The 19610-nt window shown below is 47.5% G+C and overlaps 1 protein-coding gene across 5 annotated transcripts in view; it reads right to left on the minus strand.

Moving 5' to 3' along the window:
• The window catches only part of LOC149351609 ((Lyso)-N-acylphosphatidylethanolamine lipase-like), a 38829-nt gene extending 23895 nt beyond the window's left edge, over window positions 1–14934 (minus strand). For 2 of the 5 annotated variants that reach the window (XM_089580936.1, XM_089580934.1), the window contains exons 1-2: window positions 11487–11614; window positions 11194–11380 (exon numbers count right to left, since the gene is read on the minus strand). Coding sequence is in view for 4 of the 5 variants with exons in the window: in XM_089580934.1 (XP_089437060.1) it covers window positions 11194–11213 (20 nt within the window). In the remaining variant the exon portion in view is untranslated. Of the gene's footprint in view, window positions 1–10359; window positions 10428–11193; window positions 11381–11486; window positions 11615–14789 lie in introns of those variants that run through there. The other 3 variants (XM_089580935.1, XM_089580937.1, XM_089580932.1) reach the window with 3 other exon arrangements.
• Window positions 14935–19610: the final 4676 nt, after the last annotated feature.

Below are 19610 nucleotides of genomic sequence, written 5' to 3' on the forward strand. Positions count from 1 at the left end.
TTGCTGTAGCGCTGCATCACGACTCAGCTGCTTGGTATTGTTAGCAGTGAATAGAGCACGCACTTCTTCTCATAATCGCTGGCATTTCAGGACACTTGGCTTGAGCGACTACGCCGAAATAAACTTTTCTTGCGCACGCTCACGTCCCGTAAAATTTTGTTGCTGACTGAACTGTATCGGCGATAAAAATCTCAGAGGCTGGCGAAGAGTGACCTGGGCACGTAGGTGCCATGTCTGTCAGCCATATATAACCTGCTTTCATTACCGCCTGTGTCCGGCTTCCACCTCCATAAGTGCGGTCTAGAGCCACCGGCTAACAACAGAGCTATCTGCTTTGTCTGAAGCTCACGCGTCCTGCACTGTGATGGATTAGTTGACATGGCACTCAGCAGCTGAGTCCAAAGTCGTCAGATCGAATCCTGGTCGCGGCAGCGGTATTTTGATGGAGGCGAAATGCAAACACAGCTGTCTGCCGTGCAATGTCAGTGTATGTTAAAAAACCAAAGGTGTCCAAAATAATTCCCGAGCCTTTGGCTATGGCGTTTCTCAAAGCCCATGTGGAAATCTGTGGCATCAAATCCCTTGCCACACCGCATCATACCGCGGAAATTATTTACAGCTTCATGAGAGACGTCCAAGACGTTGATTTTATCTGAGCGGAACTGGTTTTCAAAGCTTCTCTCCACCTATTTGGGACCCCTTGCACTCACACTAAAACATCTGCGGCTAACCAGAAGATCGGTCCGCAGTACGCAATCATCTGGGAATTATTTTCGAAATGTAATGCGATACAAGCCGGAAAGCTTTATATTTGAACCTCGCAACTACCTGACGTTAGATTCCGCGGATGGCAAAACTCGCTCACGATAGGTTTGTCGAGCATAAACGCTCTAATAGCGGGCTTTGATATGCATCTGGCACTACGAATTAAGGATCATATTCCAAAATAAAAGCCTACTAGTGCAATGCGCAAGCGAGTCCTAGCCTGCAGCTGCCAAACAGCCCTATTTCACAACCGTGCACCTCAAGGCCCTCATGCGCATATGGTCACCCACAGTCACTGTGCCGGTGGGAACCGCAGGCCTACGGAACGTGTGCTTTATAGATGTCCGGCATGCATCTCACAGAGGTGTATGTGTCTGTGCAGTAATGTATTTGCCGCTAGCATTCATGATGCAAAAAAATAAGCAACTGCCGAAGTTATCGAAGTGTCAGATGTGTTTTTCTTCACGCCACAACCCTCGGGCATGAAACTGCTGAGATTCTGCAATTTTCAGAATAGTAACGATGAAATGAAATTTGTGTTCAAAGCCAAGTAACGTAAAGAACGATATAAAATACAGTCGAGCCTGAAGGCCACGCATATTGCGTTCGTTGTATCTAAGGTTCTTAGTAAGCTGACTTCCCATATTTAAGGCAAAAATAGTCAGACACAAGCGGTGTTTATTTCTCTCTATGCGCGTCCGCTTTTGCAATGTTGACACTGTCACGGCGCTTTCCAAACTCGCCAGCGTGGTCATGTGCTCCTCGCCGAGACACTTTCTGTTCGTTTTATCGTTTTATTGGGGTTAAATGGCCCAAAGCGACCCAGGCTATGAGGGACGCCGTACTGAAGGGCTCAGGAAATTTCTACCACCATGGGGTTCTTCAACGTGCACTGACATCGCACAGTACACGGGCCTCTAAAATTTCGCCTCCATCGAAATTCGACCGCCGCGGTCGGGATCGAACCCGCGTCTATCGGATCAGCAGCCGAGCGCCATAATCACTGAGCCACTACGGCGGCCCACTTTCTGTTGACAAGCTGATTTGGGGACGCGTTATAACTAATCGCGTTTGAAATGTTCATGGCGGCCGGTGGTAGGTCGGCCCCTTCTTCCTGTTTATGATATTCTTGGCAGTCGAGGAGTAGTTATGTTTCGCGTACTGTAACGGCTCTGCAATGTCGGAATTATCATCCACTCAGACCAAGTCATCACAAACAACTTCATATCCTGCCAGCTTTGCATGAATGACACATTGCCACCTTTACAAGTACGTCTGAGCTCGTGGGTGTTCGACCACGTCCTTCGTCGTACCCGGGTACTCAAATCTATACCTCACTGAAGCAATTTGAGATGAACTCTACAGTCAGTTCCAGCCAAGCGGCCTCAATCATTTTCACGGCGGCGAACATAAGAGATCCAGCAAGAAGTCTCTTAGTTGCTCTCAGCATAAGCTGTGACGCGGCGCCGCCTATAGCACGTAAATGATGCCCGTCTCTAAAGTGGCTTGTCCTTCGTGTCGCATTCTGTTGCAGAAGAGCTTGGTCACCGCAGTCAGAAAGGTCAGTATGTAGTGCTCCACACAGTTGTCGAGCACGAGCAGGAACCTCTCCTTGTTTTTTTTTTATGCCATATAGTGCTTGAAATGAATAAACCAGTCGGCGAACAGTCGTGCGTCATTTTATACCCCCTTTCTAAACTAATGGCCAGTGGCACATTCATCAAACAAACAAAAGTTGCTTAGGCCCTTTGTGTTGTCCCTGTAGCGTAAAAGAGCGCAGCTCGCAAAGCACCTTGGCCTGCGAGACTTGACAATGACGAACGGCCGCCGTAGGTCGCTGCCGTGCATGCCCATGCACAGAAGAATGATAACACGAAGATTGCTATTCTCAATACCAGTGCAAGTGTCGCCTTCCAGCTGACACATTTCGACGGCCGCATGTGGTAAACAGCAGATTATTCGGCATTGTTTACGTCCCACCGTTATTACTACTTTCTCGAGTCGCCATTTTCTTTCGAAAGAAGGTGGGGAGGGAGGGGTTGCGTCACGGGGACTGGGAGACGCTCTTCGGTCACTGCCGCCGCAGGTAGCGCGAGGTTTTCGACTGCGGGGCGGGGTTTGTGACACCTCCTCGTTCGCTACAACCAAGTTGTGCGGGCACGCTTGTTCGTTGTATCTGAGAAGCAGTGCCATTGTTCTGATACATGTTTTGACCGTAGCACCACCCTCGTTCATAATAAGCGAGCATTCGGTATAACTGCGGCTTATACAAGGGGGCTCAACTGTATTCGTAAACAGAAATAAAGAGATAATAAATATTCGTAAAAACGAGGTGTGTAAATCTACGAGTAAGACAGATGCCAGACACATTGTGGACCACTGGATATTCGGCATCCTCCACAATGTAACTCGACTCTGAAATGTGAAGCAAAAGAGTGTGGCCGCGCGCACAACGTGCCTTTCTTTCTTTTTTTACTTTATTGGTAGGCATGTTCAAGATCTGGCTATGCAAGGTGGTGCTCAAAGAAGCATTCATGAGGTTCCGATTTACCCGTATGTTATTTTATAAAATGCATGCATATTGCCTCACTAAAAAATAACGTTTCTGGAGCAAGCATCAGCTCTTATTTCTTTGTCACAATGGAGAAACCTTTGGAAATGGGTCCATTAATATCAAATGGCGGTGAAGCGATGCTACGCTGAAGAAATGGATAAACTGCATGCCTTTCTCTTTCAAAGGGTCGAGGCCGCCCGAGGGCAATGAATCCTCAAGGACCAGTGTTCGATGTGCGGCATCGGCAACCCAAACCAGCACAACACTAAATGGCAACGAGAGACAGTATAGACACTCGTGATGCTGAAAAAGGTTCTGGATATTTACAGAAATGTTTGTTTACTTTTACTTTTCGGACAGGGGTTCACAGTTTTCTTTTTTTGGTTGTTTTAGAGACCCTGTAAATGTAGCAGCAAAACTGAGCTTCATTAGTGGTGGCCAGCGTAACAAAAAAAAAAATGACATGGTTGCTCTGCTGACAAACTACAAGTGCTCTTTTCCCGAAAATAGCCGATGAAATTTTTAGCCACAGCGAATTATTAAAGTAGTCTGTTCAACATAACCAAATCGCTCAGGACGACAGCTCGTTGGCTGTATGATGAATGGGCCACTTCGGGTAGCTGCGTCGCAGCGCCTCACGGATTTAACTAGTGCCGTGTGACTGGAGGATTGCTGGTCATCCCCTTGATAGCAGCGTTTCTACTTGATGTTCGTGACACCGAAAAAGCGAGGTATCGTTACCCCCCCCCCCCCCACCCCCACCCCCCCAAAAAAAAAAAAAACTCTGCACCAAACATGGCTGAGTAAGGTCAGACTAGAGCGCATGGGCCCTTGTAGATCAGGCTATGTGTGCAGCAGTAATGATATCGATGGTGAGATAAACGCTACGTATCTCCTAAAAAGCTGCGAATGCAGACTTATTGTTGCAGGCCGCACGAAGGAAAACAATGCGGGAACCGGCGCAGTGGGTGCCATTCACTATAGATTGACCGCAGCGGCCTCTGTCCTCGACTCTGTTTACTTCTCATACGCCGCTTTCTGCGACACATTTCCCCGGAGTCCGCGTTGCGTGGGATGCAAAGGCTTCCGCGACAACAGACGCGATAAGACTAAAGGGCGCGCGGGCGGTGCGCACGAGAGCAGGCCTCTGCGATCTGGACGATCTGGAAGGGCACGCGTACGCACTCATGATTGCTCGGACACCCCTCGAAAGATAACGATTTCGCACGCCACGCTCGGACGGGCTTTCCCTTGCCAAACAGTGCGCTGTCAGTGCACCGCCTTCTGATTGTCACCGGGCCGATGACGTCGCCTCCGTGGCGTGACATGATAGCAGCCAGGTCGATGGTCGTGCCGTGTTACTGGCGGTGTTGACAGGGCCTATCGCGCTACGAGCGCTCAGCGTTTCCTTCCCGTTCTGGTTGAACGCCAACGGTCGGACAATCAGTGGGTGTTGCCTCTAGGACGCGCAATACAGCGCAGAAAAAAGAGAAACAACGTCACGGTCATAAAAGCTTTACGCTTAAGAGACCAAGCTTTTCGGGTGGCTAAAGGAGTCTTATTACGGTTGTCCGATGAAGCGCAAGCAGTGAACTGTGCAAAGTTATCACAGCCAGTGAGCGGAACCACGTGCCGGAGAAACCTGACGAAGCCCTAAATTCTTGTTCATTTATTCATGCAACGCACATTTTACACTCCCAGTAGCTGCGCGACGCTTTGGTACCATGATAGAGTTTCAAAATAGGCAGCACTGCACTCAACCCACCATGAAATAAAACGTGAATTCAGCCATAACAATACGACTCTTCTACCGGTAAACCTCGAAGAAATGCTGTGAAAGTTTTCATATCAGCATAGAACTTGCGTTAGATTCATTGAAGCTGTGAAAAGAGCGCTACTAAAATATCTTTATCTGTGCGCAGAGAAAGGCATCGCGGAGCAACGTACATGGGTGCAGCTGCCAATTCAGAGCCAGTATCCACATTTTCGGCCCAACACTAGCCAAGCCAAATACGAAACCTCATATTCCCGGCATTGCCGTGATGGCTGAAGTGCTCTGTAAGAAACTCGCATATAAGGTGGCACTAACTTTCCCGCTGGACAATATTGATAAACCGTAGGGGTCCAATCTCTATCTGGTGTGTCGTGCGAGTAACTAGTAGTAAACGCCAGCCGAAAGTAAGCATCTTTTAAAGGCACACCCATAGAGGGCCGTTATCAATAGACTGTTGCAACGCAAAACGCGCATCGTGAAATGCTTCTCTCGGTTAAGCCACTAGCCTATTCGCGCCGGAATTTGACGTAAGATGGCATACCACAGTCTTCTTTTCTCAAAGCCAAGTTTGGATGATTTACTTGCCTGGTGTATGTGATCCTCATCAATTATAATGGTGGGCAGCATTGGCGACCCACAACAGTAGCTTTCGCAAAGTGCGCGTTTAGCGTTGTAACAGTCAGTATACTGAATACAGATTCAATACGATTACCTTATATAAGCTATGGCTTGAAGGCATCCAGCTTTGTATGCATCCCTTGAATAGAACGTTAATTAAAGGGGTTCTGAAAGGGGCTCCGAATAAAGTTGCGATATGCTTAGGATATTAAAGTACTCCGCTTCACAAAGAGCCTCCAGCAAGAATTTTTTTTAGCGCGTTTCGAGGAAGCAGAGTTATCTGTAGTCAAAATATAAATTTAGGCGTCTTCGCGCCTTTCTCTCTCCAATGTGGGCGACCCTCAGCCGGCCATACCCACTCGGTCCCTCCGCCGGCTGCCGACGCGAGCGGGAGGGGGCGGAACTTACGGCCGCGGCCATGGTAGCCTGCATGACCTCAGAAAGAGACGCCACGGGAACCAATGACAGGCCTTCGCTGCTGACGTAACGCGTTGCGCGAGGCCCGGATTCGGACGAAAGTCCGGCACTGCAGGTCTCCGCGAGGCTTGGAAGCGTGAATTTTTACAAATATACTGTAAATGATCGGTTTGCTTTTGAGTTCCTGTACGCCGCACGAACACTTGGTGGTCTGTACTCTACATAATACAAGCGTATTATATACAACCTAAACACCCTTTTCAGGGACCCTTTAACCTTGCAATTTCAAACGAAACAAATGAAGGGTGCATGCTTATATATAAGCTCGCAAAATTTATCGATGGAACAATAAAATATGACGCTTTGTACAAGAAAATATAACTGATGAAGGTCGTGTGCTCAAACATGCTTATCACCTTTTTGCTGTTACCCAACAACAAAATAATTACGTATTGACAACAGCTTTTTCATCATCATGGATGCCAGAGATTTCCAGCAAAAATTTGGGAAGCGTTCCGCGAGACGCAAGATAACACGACTTCCGGCATGACATCGTTACTGCAAAAAAAAAAAATTATCAACGTAACTAAATCCCACTGAAAGAGAAACATGACACTGCGAGAGGCGCATGAGTAATGTTTGTTACATGCCATGGCTATTAGTAACAGACGCCAAACATTTAGTAGATTTTAATCACCTCAAGCTGGATGCATGACCCTTGCTGCTCTTTTTGTTATTGCCCTGAACACAAAATAAAACAGCTGTAAGCAACGCCATCTGCGCACAAATCCCTACATCATAAGTTTGGTTATGAAGCTTCGCAACATTCAACCTTTCCTCACATCGTTTTCAAAATCCGGCTTCAAAAATTAAGTTTTTTATTGTATTAAAGGCACTATACGTTATACGTCGATTAATTAAAGATAAACGATACTAATACTTATGCTAGAAGCGTCGAATAACACTGTATTTGATTCCTTCCGTAGTGTGAGAGAGAGAGGGGAGGGGATAAAATGTATTGCTAATGAACTCCATCAGTTCAGTAAGTCCCCTGGAAGGTCCGCTACAGTCGTTTTCCACGCAAGAGTACATAAGCCTTATTACTTTGATACAGCCCAACAGCGACAACGGCATGAAACGGAAAACGACAGGACACCGCTCACTTCCAACTTCATTTAGCTTGGATGTAATTGGATCCCAGCTAAATGTATTTAGAAGCGCACATATCATGGAGTCTAAAACATATTTAATGCAGTGCATTGGTTTGCACACCTAAGTTTATACTTGTATCGCACACATATAATTCGAATTTGATAGTGTCTTATTATCTATAGCACTTATCAATGTTCGACCAGACATCTGTACCTCACGTGTCGTACAGCGTGAAATCGCGGCACTTGTAATGCATTGCTGTTCTATTTTCTTGTCTTCGGTTTATTAGTTCTTTTTGCATGTAGATATGTTACAATATTTTCAAGCAAGTATAGTCTAGTCGGAAGCCACATATTCATCAATATTTTTCGCACTTCTGGAAGTTGTGCGTATACGCTCTTCAGGGTCGTGCTTGTCGACGTGTACCTGGGGTCGAGGTAAAGAATGCAGCGCGAAAAGACAAGGACAAACGAAGAAGTGGAAGAACTGGTCGAGGGCTGGCCAAGCTCCTTGCAGCTTGTTCCCTCGACTCCTTTTCACAACTGACAAATGTAAAATAACAGAGCCTCTTTATTGTTACTGTTAATAAAGTCAGCGCTGCTCCGTCTTTGTTCCGTTCCTGTTGTCGTTGTAGCGCTGTTTGAAAGAGATCAGCGCAAACTCTCTCAATTGTCAGTTTTCATTGCTTCACGCAAGGTTTGTTTAAACTTACAGGCACCCTCCTTACGTGTCGAATAGCAAGTACGCTCTAACAAGACACGGTGAGCTAGGCGTTGCATAGCGATAATAAAAAAAAATCAGCTCAAAATGACGGAGACGTACAGTTTTTGTCAAAAGTAACCAGGCTGCATGTTTTGCTCAGTGGAGCCCTTACAGCTTCCCTGAAGCTGAAATGGTCGTTAAAGGTAAGGACTGGCGGTCTTCTTACCTTCCAGCAAGTTTTGATCTTTAGGAAAGCCACAAGGGCTCCACTATACAAGCTAGAAGCGAACCATGCAGCCTGGTTACTTTTGACAAAGACGTACAGTCTTTGTCAAAAGTTTAGAGCCCAGGGGGTTTGCTTCTAGGCCTTGTAGTGGGACTCCTGAAACCTTCGTGGCAGCCCTACCCACTGGAGGGGGCAGGACCAGAAATCATCTTACCTTCAGGAAATTTGTAGCGCTGGAGGTGCATTACGAACCACACAGTGTGGCTCAGAAACAAACCCCCTGGGTTCCAAACTTTTGACAAAGGCTGTACCTGCGCGTGCCCCTGTGTGCAGGTCTCACGAGTGTCTGCGTGCTCCCGTCATTTAACCTACCGCTGGGCGAAGAAAATGGCTGAAGAGCAGTCACACGTCTTGAAGTATTCGAAGATGCATTTTTTAGCCTGAATATTACCGGCTGGTGCTGCTTTAGTTTGCGCCATGATTTTCTGCAGAAAGCGTTGCGACAGCAATACATAGACGGATTTAATGGCTGCGGGTTACCGCGGCGGGGCTAACTGGCTATCAAGGGCCGTAATTAGCAATGATTACGTCATAGACGGCAACCACTTGGGACAATTAGGCGCAGAAGAACGAATCGGGAAGTCAATCGTTACAATGTGTCACCTCAAGGTTCTCTCTGCAGTGGTCCTCCACGCTTGTAAGCGGCTAATCCAAAGCACTTGCATTCAATACTAAATTCAGAAAGTATAACCACTACGAGCTCATAAGACAGCTTCAACCACTGATCTTTTAAAAACCTACCCTTACAAGAATGGGTATTGAATTTCTGATGTTATTTGATGTAATCGTGGTGAGTCGTCACAAATTAATCACAAAGGACATATATGTTGTGTTTTCGCATCAGCCCGACATCATATATTCTTAATGAGTTTTTGCTTTAACTTTTCGTACCAGATTGACATCATAAATGCTTGATGAATTTCCTCACTAACTTTTAGTGACCGGACTGACAACATAAATTCTTGATGTGTTTCTGCATGAACTTTACTGGTAAAAAAAAGGTAGTCTTTCTTATGCATGACGACTTCAGAGCAGTATCTTTTTCAAGCACCGGCGAAGACGCTTATTTATATTTCTCGTGCTGTAATGACGCACATCAACGAACAGAACTTTGTAGTTAAATCTCTTCATTAGTAACTGCCGGAGATCGCGTTTATGACGCCAGAATTGCCTTAGAAAACCCAACTTATAACAGCTCCTAACACTTGTTGGGGGCGTCTTATTGGCACTATATAACCATGAGCCCACGCTATGATGAAATACAGATATATGTGATTGTATCGGTGTGGCATGTACTTCGAGAGTTTGTAATGCCCTTTTCTCTCGATCATGTTACATGCTTCTTTCAAAGGGTCGATGGAAGCTGTTTGCAGCAATGGCTGACAGATTATGGTCCTGAGCTGTTCCACGTTTCTGCGGAAGTAACACATGAATAGCCTAGTGGATGTTTACATCCACTATACTATTCTAGTGAAAATCATGAGAATCTGAAGAGAAAAACACACATCACGTCTTTCGTCTTAATCAGAAAATCAGTGGCAATTTTCATCATAAATGCATCAGAAACTCAACACAAAAGTCATCAGAAATACATGATGTGTGTGATGTTTGAAATCATTGACTTTTGATCAGAAACTCATCAAAAACTTTTGTAAGGGATAAACTGCCTTTAACACTAATACATTGTATAAGATGCTAAGTTCAAGACCACACACATACAAAAAAAGAAGCTGTGTGCACAGCCTCTCTCGATCATTTGGTATTTTGCTTCTACCGGTGCTTTCTGCACTGACCCAAAAATCGGTGCTAATAAGTCGATACCGCTAATGCTAAATTCACCAGCGCGCAGTTGAATTGTAAAAAAATCTATCACTTCCTACAGTTTCCCTCTCCGCATAATTGCAGAAAATACTGTTTACTTAGCCATAAACACCGGCCAAACTTTGGCTGGATGTGAGAAATAATTAGAACATATCTCTAGCCGAAAAAAAAAGAAAATTGAGCACTTTCATGATACCGCTTACCACTGAACTGGTAGTGCAGCTGACTGGTAATCTTAATTCAGTTATTCAAGGGAGTTTATTTTGTTACCCCATTTTGCGAAGAACAGGGCGACGCTGCTAGCTGACCCCGAGAAAGTTGCTGATGCCGATATAGCCCTGGAAAAAAAAAAGGCCAAGAATGCTTTGGAGGGCAGGGATGACCATGCATCCAAAGCTGTCTTGCCCTTGGTTAGTATAAGTGTTGGTGTAGCTTCCTAGCCATTTTCGTTTTGTTATTACTGCAACCAGTCCGATAAAGTACGCACGAATAACAAATTCGCTTCAGATACTCCGAAAAAAATTTTTTTCTCCTCTCTCATAAAGTGAAACTCGTACGATAACACTGCGATGCAGCGTGTTACGGAGTATTTACTTTTCTAAGAAATAATTACTCTAAGATGAAGACCTTCAATCAAAACAGGGGTAATATACGCTGGCATAATCTAGAAAAGAGCCGTACGGGAAACCATGCACCCAACGTTACCAAGAATGCGGAATAAATCTGCTTGGGGTGTCTGCTCCTTTGTGTCCCGTCCTCCGTGCTGTTTTAGGTATGAACGTTCATCAACACGCCCTATTCGCTACACTTGTGCACGACATGCGCTGATTAGGAATTGTTTTGTCGATGCTAAGCATTGTTACTCCCCTGACAGTGGTAGGCCGTTGCGCTAAGGGAAGTCATTGATCAGTTCGAACCTCATGCTTCTTGGGTGCACACACTCTTCTGGAACGCGGCCAACGCTCGCCACGTTGAAGTGTATCGTCATTCCATTCATTTGTGCCCAGGACACTCAACCGGATTATAAGCTTTGATTGGAGGATGAAAGTGCTTAAGAGACCGGATCCTAAGAGGCACTACGAATAAAAGATTGAAAAACGGTACCTGATAATGCTGGTCAGCATTGTGAATGAGACCTGCGGGCTGGAGCGCGGGCTAGTTGCTGCGGCTTTCTGTCCTCCCTGCGAGCGCCCCTGTCGGCGTTCAGGCGTTTGAAACGGGACTCCGAAGTCGGACCACGCTCGTATCCGCTCTTTTCTTCCAGCGGGCGGTGGCACAGTTATGAGGCGACCTAGGGGAAGAAAGCACGCGCAGGCGCCAGATGCGTTGTCACGCAAACGATAAATGCAGCGGAGTACTCGGTGCGATAACAGAAGCAAACCCCATCTGCGGCGTGCCTTGAGATTGCGGCTAAGCCCTTGGCTATCTGAAACCACTCGAGCGCGAAATGATGTGTCGCATGTCAGCGACACGGCCGACCTGGCATGTTTTGGCGCGTTCCCATCTTGCTGGTGCGGGAACCTGCGCGCCACCCCTACGGCCACAGACGGCGTGTCGTGTTCGCGAGAAACTCCTGCTGTAATGCGAGCGCCCCCGCTCGCAGGAGCTTGCGCGAGCCTCCCTATATCACTCTCTCCTCTCTCTGGGGATCTTTATGCCGCGTACCCAACGCCTCGCTTGTCAGCGGACGTATGCAAACGACGTTTCTACAGTGCCTTTAGCCAACGTGGCTGCTGACTCAGAGAACTTTGTTTACTTGGAAAGCTACGCTGACCACGTAATAGACCACATACCGGTCTGCTCGGCGTGCTGGTTTATTAAAACGAAACGGCGTGTGCCGCTACTGAAGGTTGGGGCGCGGATTTCCAAATGAAGCGTTCGCGCACAAAGAAGCAAAACGAAGTCCGAGATTCTTCCCCCTTCGCCAGGGCGAGGAAGTGACAGGGATAGCTGTGCACAGTGTCCTATGCCCCTCCAGCATGACTGCCCTAATTTCCAAACCTACTTGCACCCACATGCGTGTCGTGGCGCAGAGTCATCGGGGCAACATTTTCTTTGGGACGCGGAAATTATCACAACGTACTAGGACGCCGTTTACCCGGAGCAAGGTGCACGTACAGCTATCGGAGTACCTAAAGGGCTTAGGCGATAACAAACGTTTTTAGCTCACCGGAGACGTATTAGCGTAGACGTATACCGGTTTACATGTCCCCTCTTGCGCTCGCGCAGTGGCATTGTTGGCGTCAGACGGGGCCACTACGCCGGTGTCCGATAAACCGGAATACGACTCCGTTAGTACGTCTCTGCTGTGCTAAAAACGTCTAATAACGTTGTGCCCTACAATCTACCTTGCAGGCAGAGCGGTCTTGGCCTTGGCAAGTATTACTGGTAATACCGTATCGCTGCCATGTCATCATACTTTTGTTACTATAGTGCAGCCTGATGCTGAGCGTGGGAAATTAAAAACTTTTAGAATAGGGGAGCCTGTCGGTTAGCGGGATATGGGAATGCGCTAGTGCGCATGCCCAGAGCTATAGCGCCCCACGAGTTATTGCCCTGCACATGTGCACTGGCGCCCGGCTATTCCCCTATATCTCTAACCAATGGGGACTATAGGAACGGTGGCCTTTATAAAGCTATAGCTGTGCGAAAGACTTTATTTTGTGCAGAAGGAGGAGTCGGTGTATAGTTTTATGGAAAATTCACGCGTTCACCGCAATGAGAATTTCGTCCAGGTGGAGGTGAGATGTCTAAGCCACGTGAGACGAGGAGCGTTCTCGAGAATGGACTATCCATGACAAGTCATTCGGGTGGGGCTGGCCTGCGTAGGCCTATGTGGGCGAAAGAAACAACTATTTTTTATTACATTTTATTTGTACAGCAATTTTTATGCTCTTTGCTGTTGAAAAATTAATGGCGAGTGATATAGATGTTATACCACAACTCTTGCTTTGAATGTTAACGGTTACGTGAGCAATAATCAATTCGATACCAGGGGAAAACATGTCGTCGACTGAGATATCCCGCCATGGCTTGTCCAGGAATGTCAAATCACCTGCCCGGGCATTTCACGAACGGGGTTAGCGGCCTTCATTACTCAGTTCTGGGAAGGGGCTGTGTTCCGCCCTTGGTCCCCTCCGACAAGGCGGCTGGTCGGCGCTCCTTTTCAGTAAAACTTCGATTGGGCCTAGTTGGTACATGCTATTGTTAAAGTGAACGCTGTGCAAACACGGGACGATCCACAACGAATAGACACAGACACACATAGGCGCCTGTGTGTGTCTGTGTCTATTCGTTGTGGATCGTCCCGTGTTTGCGCAAGGTCCTTTTCAAGCCAGCAAAAGGGATGATCCCCTCGCTGGCGTCGCTGTGTCCTACGGTGGGATGAAGACATATGTCTTCATCCCACCATAGCCACTATATGAATGGGTGGCTCCTTTCCGCTCTGACGAGGCTGCTGGCCACCGCAACCGCAGGCGAATGGCTCAAAACTCATAAAGATCAGCTCAGAACCTGATATCTACATCGATGTGAACTTTTAGCGTACATTTAGCATCCTGTTTGACTTTTCAGTAAACCCTTTAGAAAATTCAGCGCCATCTGGTGTGTGACGCGCGAATCGCAGTGCCTCCGCCATTTCTTGGACCTGCCGTCTGCGCTCGGGCCGCATTGACAAGTACGGCGCCCATCGAAGCCACAACAAGCGCAATTTTTTTCTTTCGTGTCCTAGCCACCTTCCTTGACATTGGCTCTCTGCTCCAAGCTATAGTCGCGATGCCGGCATGCTGCTGTGTGCCTTTCTGCAGCCAGAGCAGGACCCATTCACAGTTGCGAGTCGCGAAGGGCATGCGACCAGCAGTCGCTTGCGACCACGCAGCAGATCGACGACACCGTTGTTCACACTTGCAAGCGCAACCAGCAGATCGCTTTCTCGTTAGATTCTCGTTTGAAGCGAAAACTCTCGGGAATATTGACGTTGTGCGCGCGCTTTCGAGAGTTTAGTCTGCTTTGGCCGCGCCTCCTTCACTCGCGCTCGGTCCTCTAAACTGCTGTTAGCAATGTACTACTACGACCTTAGCGGATAGGACGATGTTGTGACAGTTTTTACGTGCACCGCGGTCGTACAAGCGTCATGATGACAGAGGCGCGCTTCTCTGCAGGGCCGGCCTGCCAGCCTGTATGCCGGCCGCCGGAGTCAGAAAAATGCGCCAATATTGCTTATTCGCGTTCACACCAAGCCCGTGGGTAGAGGTATGTAAAAAATGAATAATTTTTGAAGATCGCTGGTGAATACCGAGTTGCTGGCAGAAGTGATAACTGCGACACAAGCAAATTTCTTCCCATAGCCACTTTGCTGCTGCTGCCCACTGCGGCTCGACTGTCGTCTGCTAGCCCCACTGCTGAAGGCGCCGTGGAAATCGAGCATGTTTTAATATTATTGTGAGACGAGGTTGTGGGTTTGAAATAGGGGAGATAAACCCGTTCTCCCCGTTTAAGCGCGGCTGACACAGTTCAAAGCCGCGCTGACCCCACCCCGTGGTCGCGTACGCTACCGAGCGCACGCCGACCACGGTGGGCCTTGCTCTGCGGGAACAAAGGAACGACACACTGGCTGACACAAACAAGGCATTTATTGCTATAACAACAATAACGCCAGCTAGCAACAAAATACACTGAGGAATCGAGGATGTCCGACTCACCAGCACGGCAACGAGCGAACGTTCGCCCACGGTAGGGCAAAGGGATAAACTCCGACGCCCGACGGGACGGGCTCGGCGGGAGCAAGTTCCGACCAAGAGGCGCCCGCGGCGAAAAGCGGAGTGGCGCGCGGAAACGTCCGCTTGCGTTCCCGGTGCCGAGCAGAAGAGACCCCGTCGCTCCCCGTGAGCGCGCAGCAAAACGCCATCCGTGGCGCTGGTGTCGCTGCGACGCGAGCGCCCTCCCCTGTTAGTTAAAGTAACCAAAACTGAGAAGAGCGCGTTTCGTGGGAGCTAACTACAGGAACTAGTGCGTTGAGGGAAAGCGAACGCAGGGGACGAAGGCGTCCCCACAAGGTACACAATAAAGTGGTGACAAAAGCAGCATCTTATTAATTACTAGCGCTGGCCATGATCTGACGCGCCCTCAGCTGCGGCATCGATACGAAACCGGCTAGGCTTAGCGACAACTAGGGCAGGAAGGGAGCAGCGCAGTTCGTCGCCCGGCGCGCCCGCGAACGGTGTCGTTGTTGAAAGCTCGACTCGCCCGCTGATTGGTCCAACGGTTTGCAACTCGCAGTCGCAAGGCTGGAAAATCGAGCAGGCAGCGACTGGTCCGCGACTCTCGCTTTTCGACCAAAACAGTCGCGCGACTTCTGACGCGCACGGAAACAAGCTGTGTATCCAGAGCACGGAACGCATGAAGTAGCTGCATGCTTTTTTCTTCTCGTCCGTGATCTTATCGTTTTCACATTCAAAATAAATGATATAAGTATTGCAAGAGCAGCGAAAAGTTCCTTTTACCGTGTAGCCCTTCCGCTGTATTGTGAGCACAAGCCTCGGTGCACTCGAGGACATGCATTCCGATGCTGGCGACTGTTTCGGCGCATCACAAAATCAAAACGTTGCTCAAGCGCGCTTGTTTTCGATTTGCTAGCATCCGCGTCTCAACCATTCATAGCAAGTTTGGTGTGCGTGAAAAAGAGCACGACGATGCGGCGCCGCGAGGAGCGCCGTCGTTCTCTCCGTTGCGAACCTGCAACAAACGACGGCGACATAGGCGGAGTGCAGCAGCAACAGCGGTGTGTTTTCGTTGGGTCAGTGCCTGCGGCTTAGCAAGCGCTCCAGTAATCTGTCACCTTGATCTGAAGTGAGCAAACTATGGATGGGAACAGCTACAACGCGAGTGATTTTGTACCGACGGCTAGCACACCGGCACTGTTGATCGAGCGCCCGCATGGATCGACACGCATTCCGCCCTGCAGTGCGCCTGCTCGTAGTCGAGACCGGTGTTGTTAGCCCTCCTTTGTCGACAGCAGATTCGACCTGCACGGCTACGCGCACTGTCAACGGATCGCAGTAATACCGGCTTGAAGCTTCGCTGAGAGGTGCGGCTGGACAATAGGAGTCCAAAAACCTTTCCGAAAATCCGCCCGGGATGACAGTCAGGTCCCGCGACCACTGCAAATTTTCTGCCATCGCTTTTACAAAGGCAGCCAGACATGCCACAAGGTGAAAACTAGTGCAAAGGCTGTGCAGAGCACTACAGCTGCGCTTTAGCTGCGCGTCTGCTAGCCAAAGGTGCCCAAAATATGGCGCACGGCGCCGACGGAAGTTGCTGGTGATGATGCCTGCCGAGTTGCGTGACTGAATTTTCTAAAGGGTCTATTCGCTAGGGTTTGCAGCCTTTAATGTTGGTCTTAAAACTGTGTAAGCATTGTTTCACTCTGTTGGATTTTTAGCTATTTTAGAGAGGCGTGTGTGTATGCATGTACGGTTTTTTCCACAGTTTTGTTATGTGGCTCATGGAACCTTCATGTTAAGGAAGAAATTATTTCACTGCTGTCTTGTACAGGAAATAGCACTATTTATATACACCAGGTGTTTCAGGAAAGACTAAGTAGTCTTCAAAAATATGGCTTTTGCGGCATAGTATTACCAGTGTTAGCAGACACCAGAAAGCTGGTGAATTGAATTTAGTAAGCTGGTGAAGTAATTTCTGATAATTAACTTTTTAACTAACACAGTTCAGCAAGTGGTTGCCATTAGAGATTTGTAGCAGATCGTTAGTAGTAGCCATATCAGTTTTTAAAATTTACAAAACATGATTACGCTCGCCGCTGTAGCTCAACAAAATTTGGCTGCAGCGTGCGAAAATGCGTTTTTGAAGGCATGCAGGCGAAGCAACCCCACCAGTGCATGTAACTGCTACAAATCTCTTACTTGCCACTAGACGCCTAACTCTAATAGTTGAAAGGTTCATTAATAAAAATTGGTTAACCAGCTTACTACGTAAGACTATTCACCAGTTTTCTGGTGCCCGACAACTCTGGTAGTAGTATGCTGAAAAAGCCGTATTTTTACCTCAAAATCCCTATTTTTTAAAAATTACTTAGTCCTCCATGAAATACGTGGTATATATGTGTATATATAAGAAAAATCTAATGTTATTTAATTCATGACGTTTTGGCTGGAGGGCCAGTCATTTTCAAGTGTACTCCAGCATTTGAAGCACACAGCTTTTGTTTCGAATGCTGTAGCATACTTGAAAAAGGCTGGTCCTCCAGCCAAGACGTCGTGATTTAAAACCTGTTATGTTTTTCAATTTCTGTGTGTCAATCATTGTTACCAAGATGGAACTGAGGAGGCTAGGTCCTCTGTGCCGAAGGGAATATTCTGTTCCTCTATTGTTCTCCGTAAAATATTTTGATGTGTCATGAGCATCTTATAGCGCTAATGTACGCTTGTGCGCAGTAAATGAATGTAATAATTCGCATCTTGCTTCTATTATTTTTAAGCAGTCTAGCATACAATGTGGAAAAAAATGATTTTTAAGTGATAAAACTATGTTATAAAAGTGTAATACAGTGTAGTTAACACACGCGTTTCTAAACGCTGTCAAGTTGATGGTAGGAATTAAACTTCCTTCGTACTCGAGTCTATTGGATAACGGTGGCAAATTGTCGGAAGACTGTTGGTAGGATGCTGGTAGACATTGTTGGTAAGTGGTTGATAGGAAGCATATAGAAACTGTCGATAAGGGGGTGATAGGAGGTATAAAAACTTTCTATGTACTTGAGTCTTGGATTACAGTGGCCAATCGTCGGGAGACGGTTGATAGTACAAGATTTAAATATATTTATGACTTTCTACTTCATATTGATAGGTTCTATTAACATTTGTCTAAAGACTTTCTAAAAAATGTTACTAAAAATGTTTGTAAGGGCGACAAGCGGGTCGTCTTGGTCATCGAGAAAATATTTACTTTGCTGTATAGCTGTGAGGCAGACCCGCAATATTTAAATAAGGAGAACAATCTCCTTGTCGGTTAGGGAGTGCTAACAAAATTTGGAGCGGGCTAGTAGCTGGCACACAGCATGGAGAGATGCATGTCGAGCCGCGGGTACCGGTGCTCGATTCACCGTGCCGTTGCGCTCCAGCAGCATATACTGTATAAGTTCAGAATCACTCGCGGCGCAAATTCTCACTTGCATATTATACTTTGCTCACCTATAAACAGATTGCAGTGACATTCTGCGAGAGTGTTTTTACTTAGCCGGAATGCGCAAGCACCGAACGAAAGCACATTTCTTCATGAATCCGTGATATGCATGTGTGCAAGCCAGCTGGCTTGGTCATCGTCCCTGTCGCTACATCGCCGCTGTAGAGAGAACATTTCTTTTGCTCTGCCTACGGGAGACGCCCGCAAAATTTTAAGAGAGAACAGAGAACAGGCTACGGGTTCGTTTACAAAGCTCGAGTGCGTAAGCACTGAGACCGCTGTGCACGTCGCTATTGCACATCGCCTGCCGCCTTCGCTTGCTTGGGGGTTGCTAAGCGATGGAGCTAACGACGGCGGTGGTCGCCGCGCCGCCTCGCGCTCCTCTTCCCGCACATGGAGCTCACACTTTACAATTCAGCCATTATTTATTCAGTGGCGACAAAGTAGAATAATTGTTTTCTGTGACGCCTTTCAGAACCAAAATCATTAACGTGTTTGAACCTCCCGCGTTTTCGGACGACTAACAACGCATACGGGCTAACCCGAGCCGCTCTGAAAATTCTGAAGCAATCGGAAAATTTGGCCCATTTCACGGCTGAAAATTTGTGGTGCGAGCACCTTCAGACAAAGCGAAGGCTTCGTGCGCCTTCCGTTTGACGTGAACGTGAGGCACAGTGTAGCGGCAAAAACGAATTGGTGGTAAAGAAGAAGCCCGGCTTCGACGGGTAACACCATAGTTCTTTCCTTTCTCCAAGGGCGCACCGCCATGTTGCCGCGGGTGGAAGTAGTAGATGTTTTTATTATGCAATGAATATAGAAGGAAAAATAATTTTTGCTACCCCGGCATCTGTTATCGCTAGTGGAAGCACCTGAGCTGAGGCCGCGGAAATAAAGGCTGGCAGGCAGCGTGTAGGAGAGAAAAGAAAGAGCTGAGGGGATAATAGAAAGGACAGGGGGAGGGGTACACTGGCAGTAAATCTATTTACATATAAACATGATAAATATAAATATATACAGGTCGCACGCGCGTGAAGGTCTAGTAGAACACAGTACAAAACACGACACAAAGCACAAAACAGGTGGAGTGGGGGCGTCCAGCTGGAAGCCAGACACAGACAGTCCCTACAACAGCTCACCTATGCGGACGCAGTACCGAGTGTCGGGATCGCACTGTGAGTTTTCTCGACAATTCACACCTTTACAGCACAGCATGCTACTGCAGCTCATGGCATGTAGGTCCCATGAGATCCCATCAACATAAAACCAACAGCAGCCGAACCTAGAGGTCATGCTTAATAGAAAAGTAGCGTCTACAAAATGCA

The sequence above is a fragment of the Amblyomma mixtum genome, chromosome 3 (assembly GCF_055824585.1).
Source record: "Amblyomma mixtum isolate Tamu chromosome 3, ASM5582458v1, whole genome shotgun sequence".
Classification (NCBI taxonomy): domain Eukaryota; kingdom Metazoa; phylum Arthropoda; class Arachnida; order Ixodida; family Ixodidae; genus Amblyomma; species Amblyomma mixtum.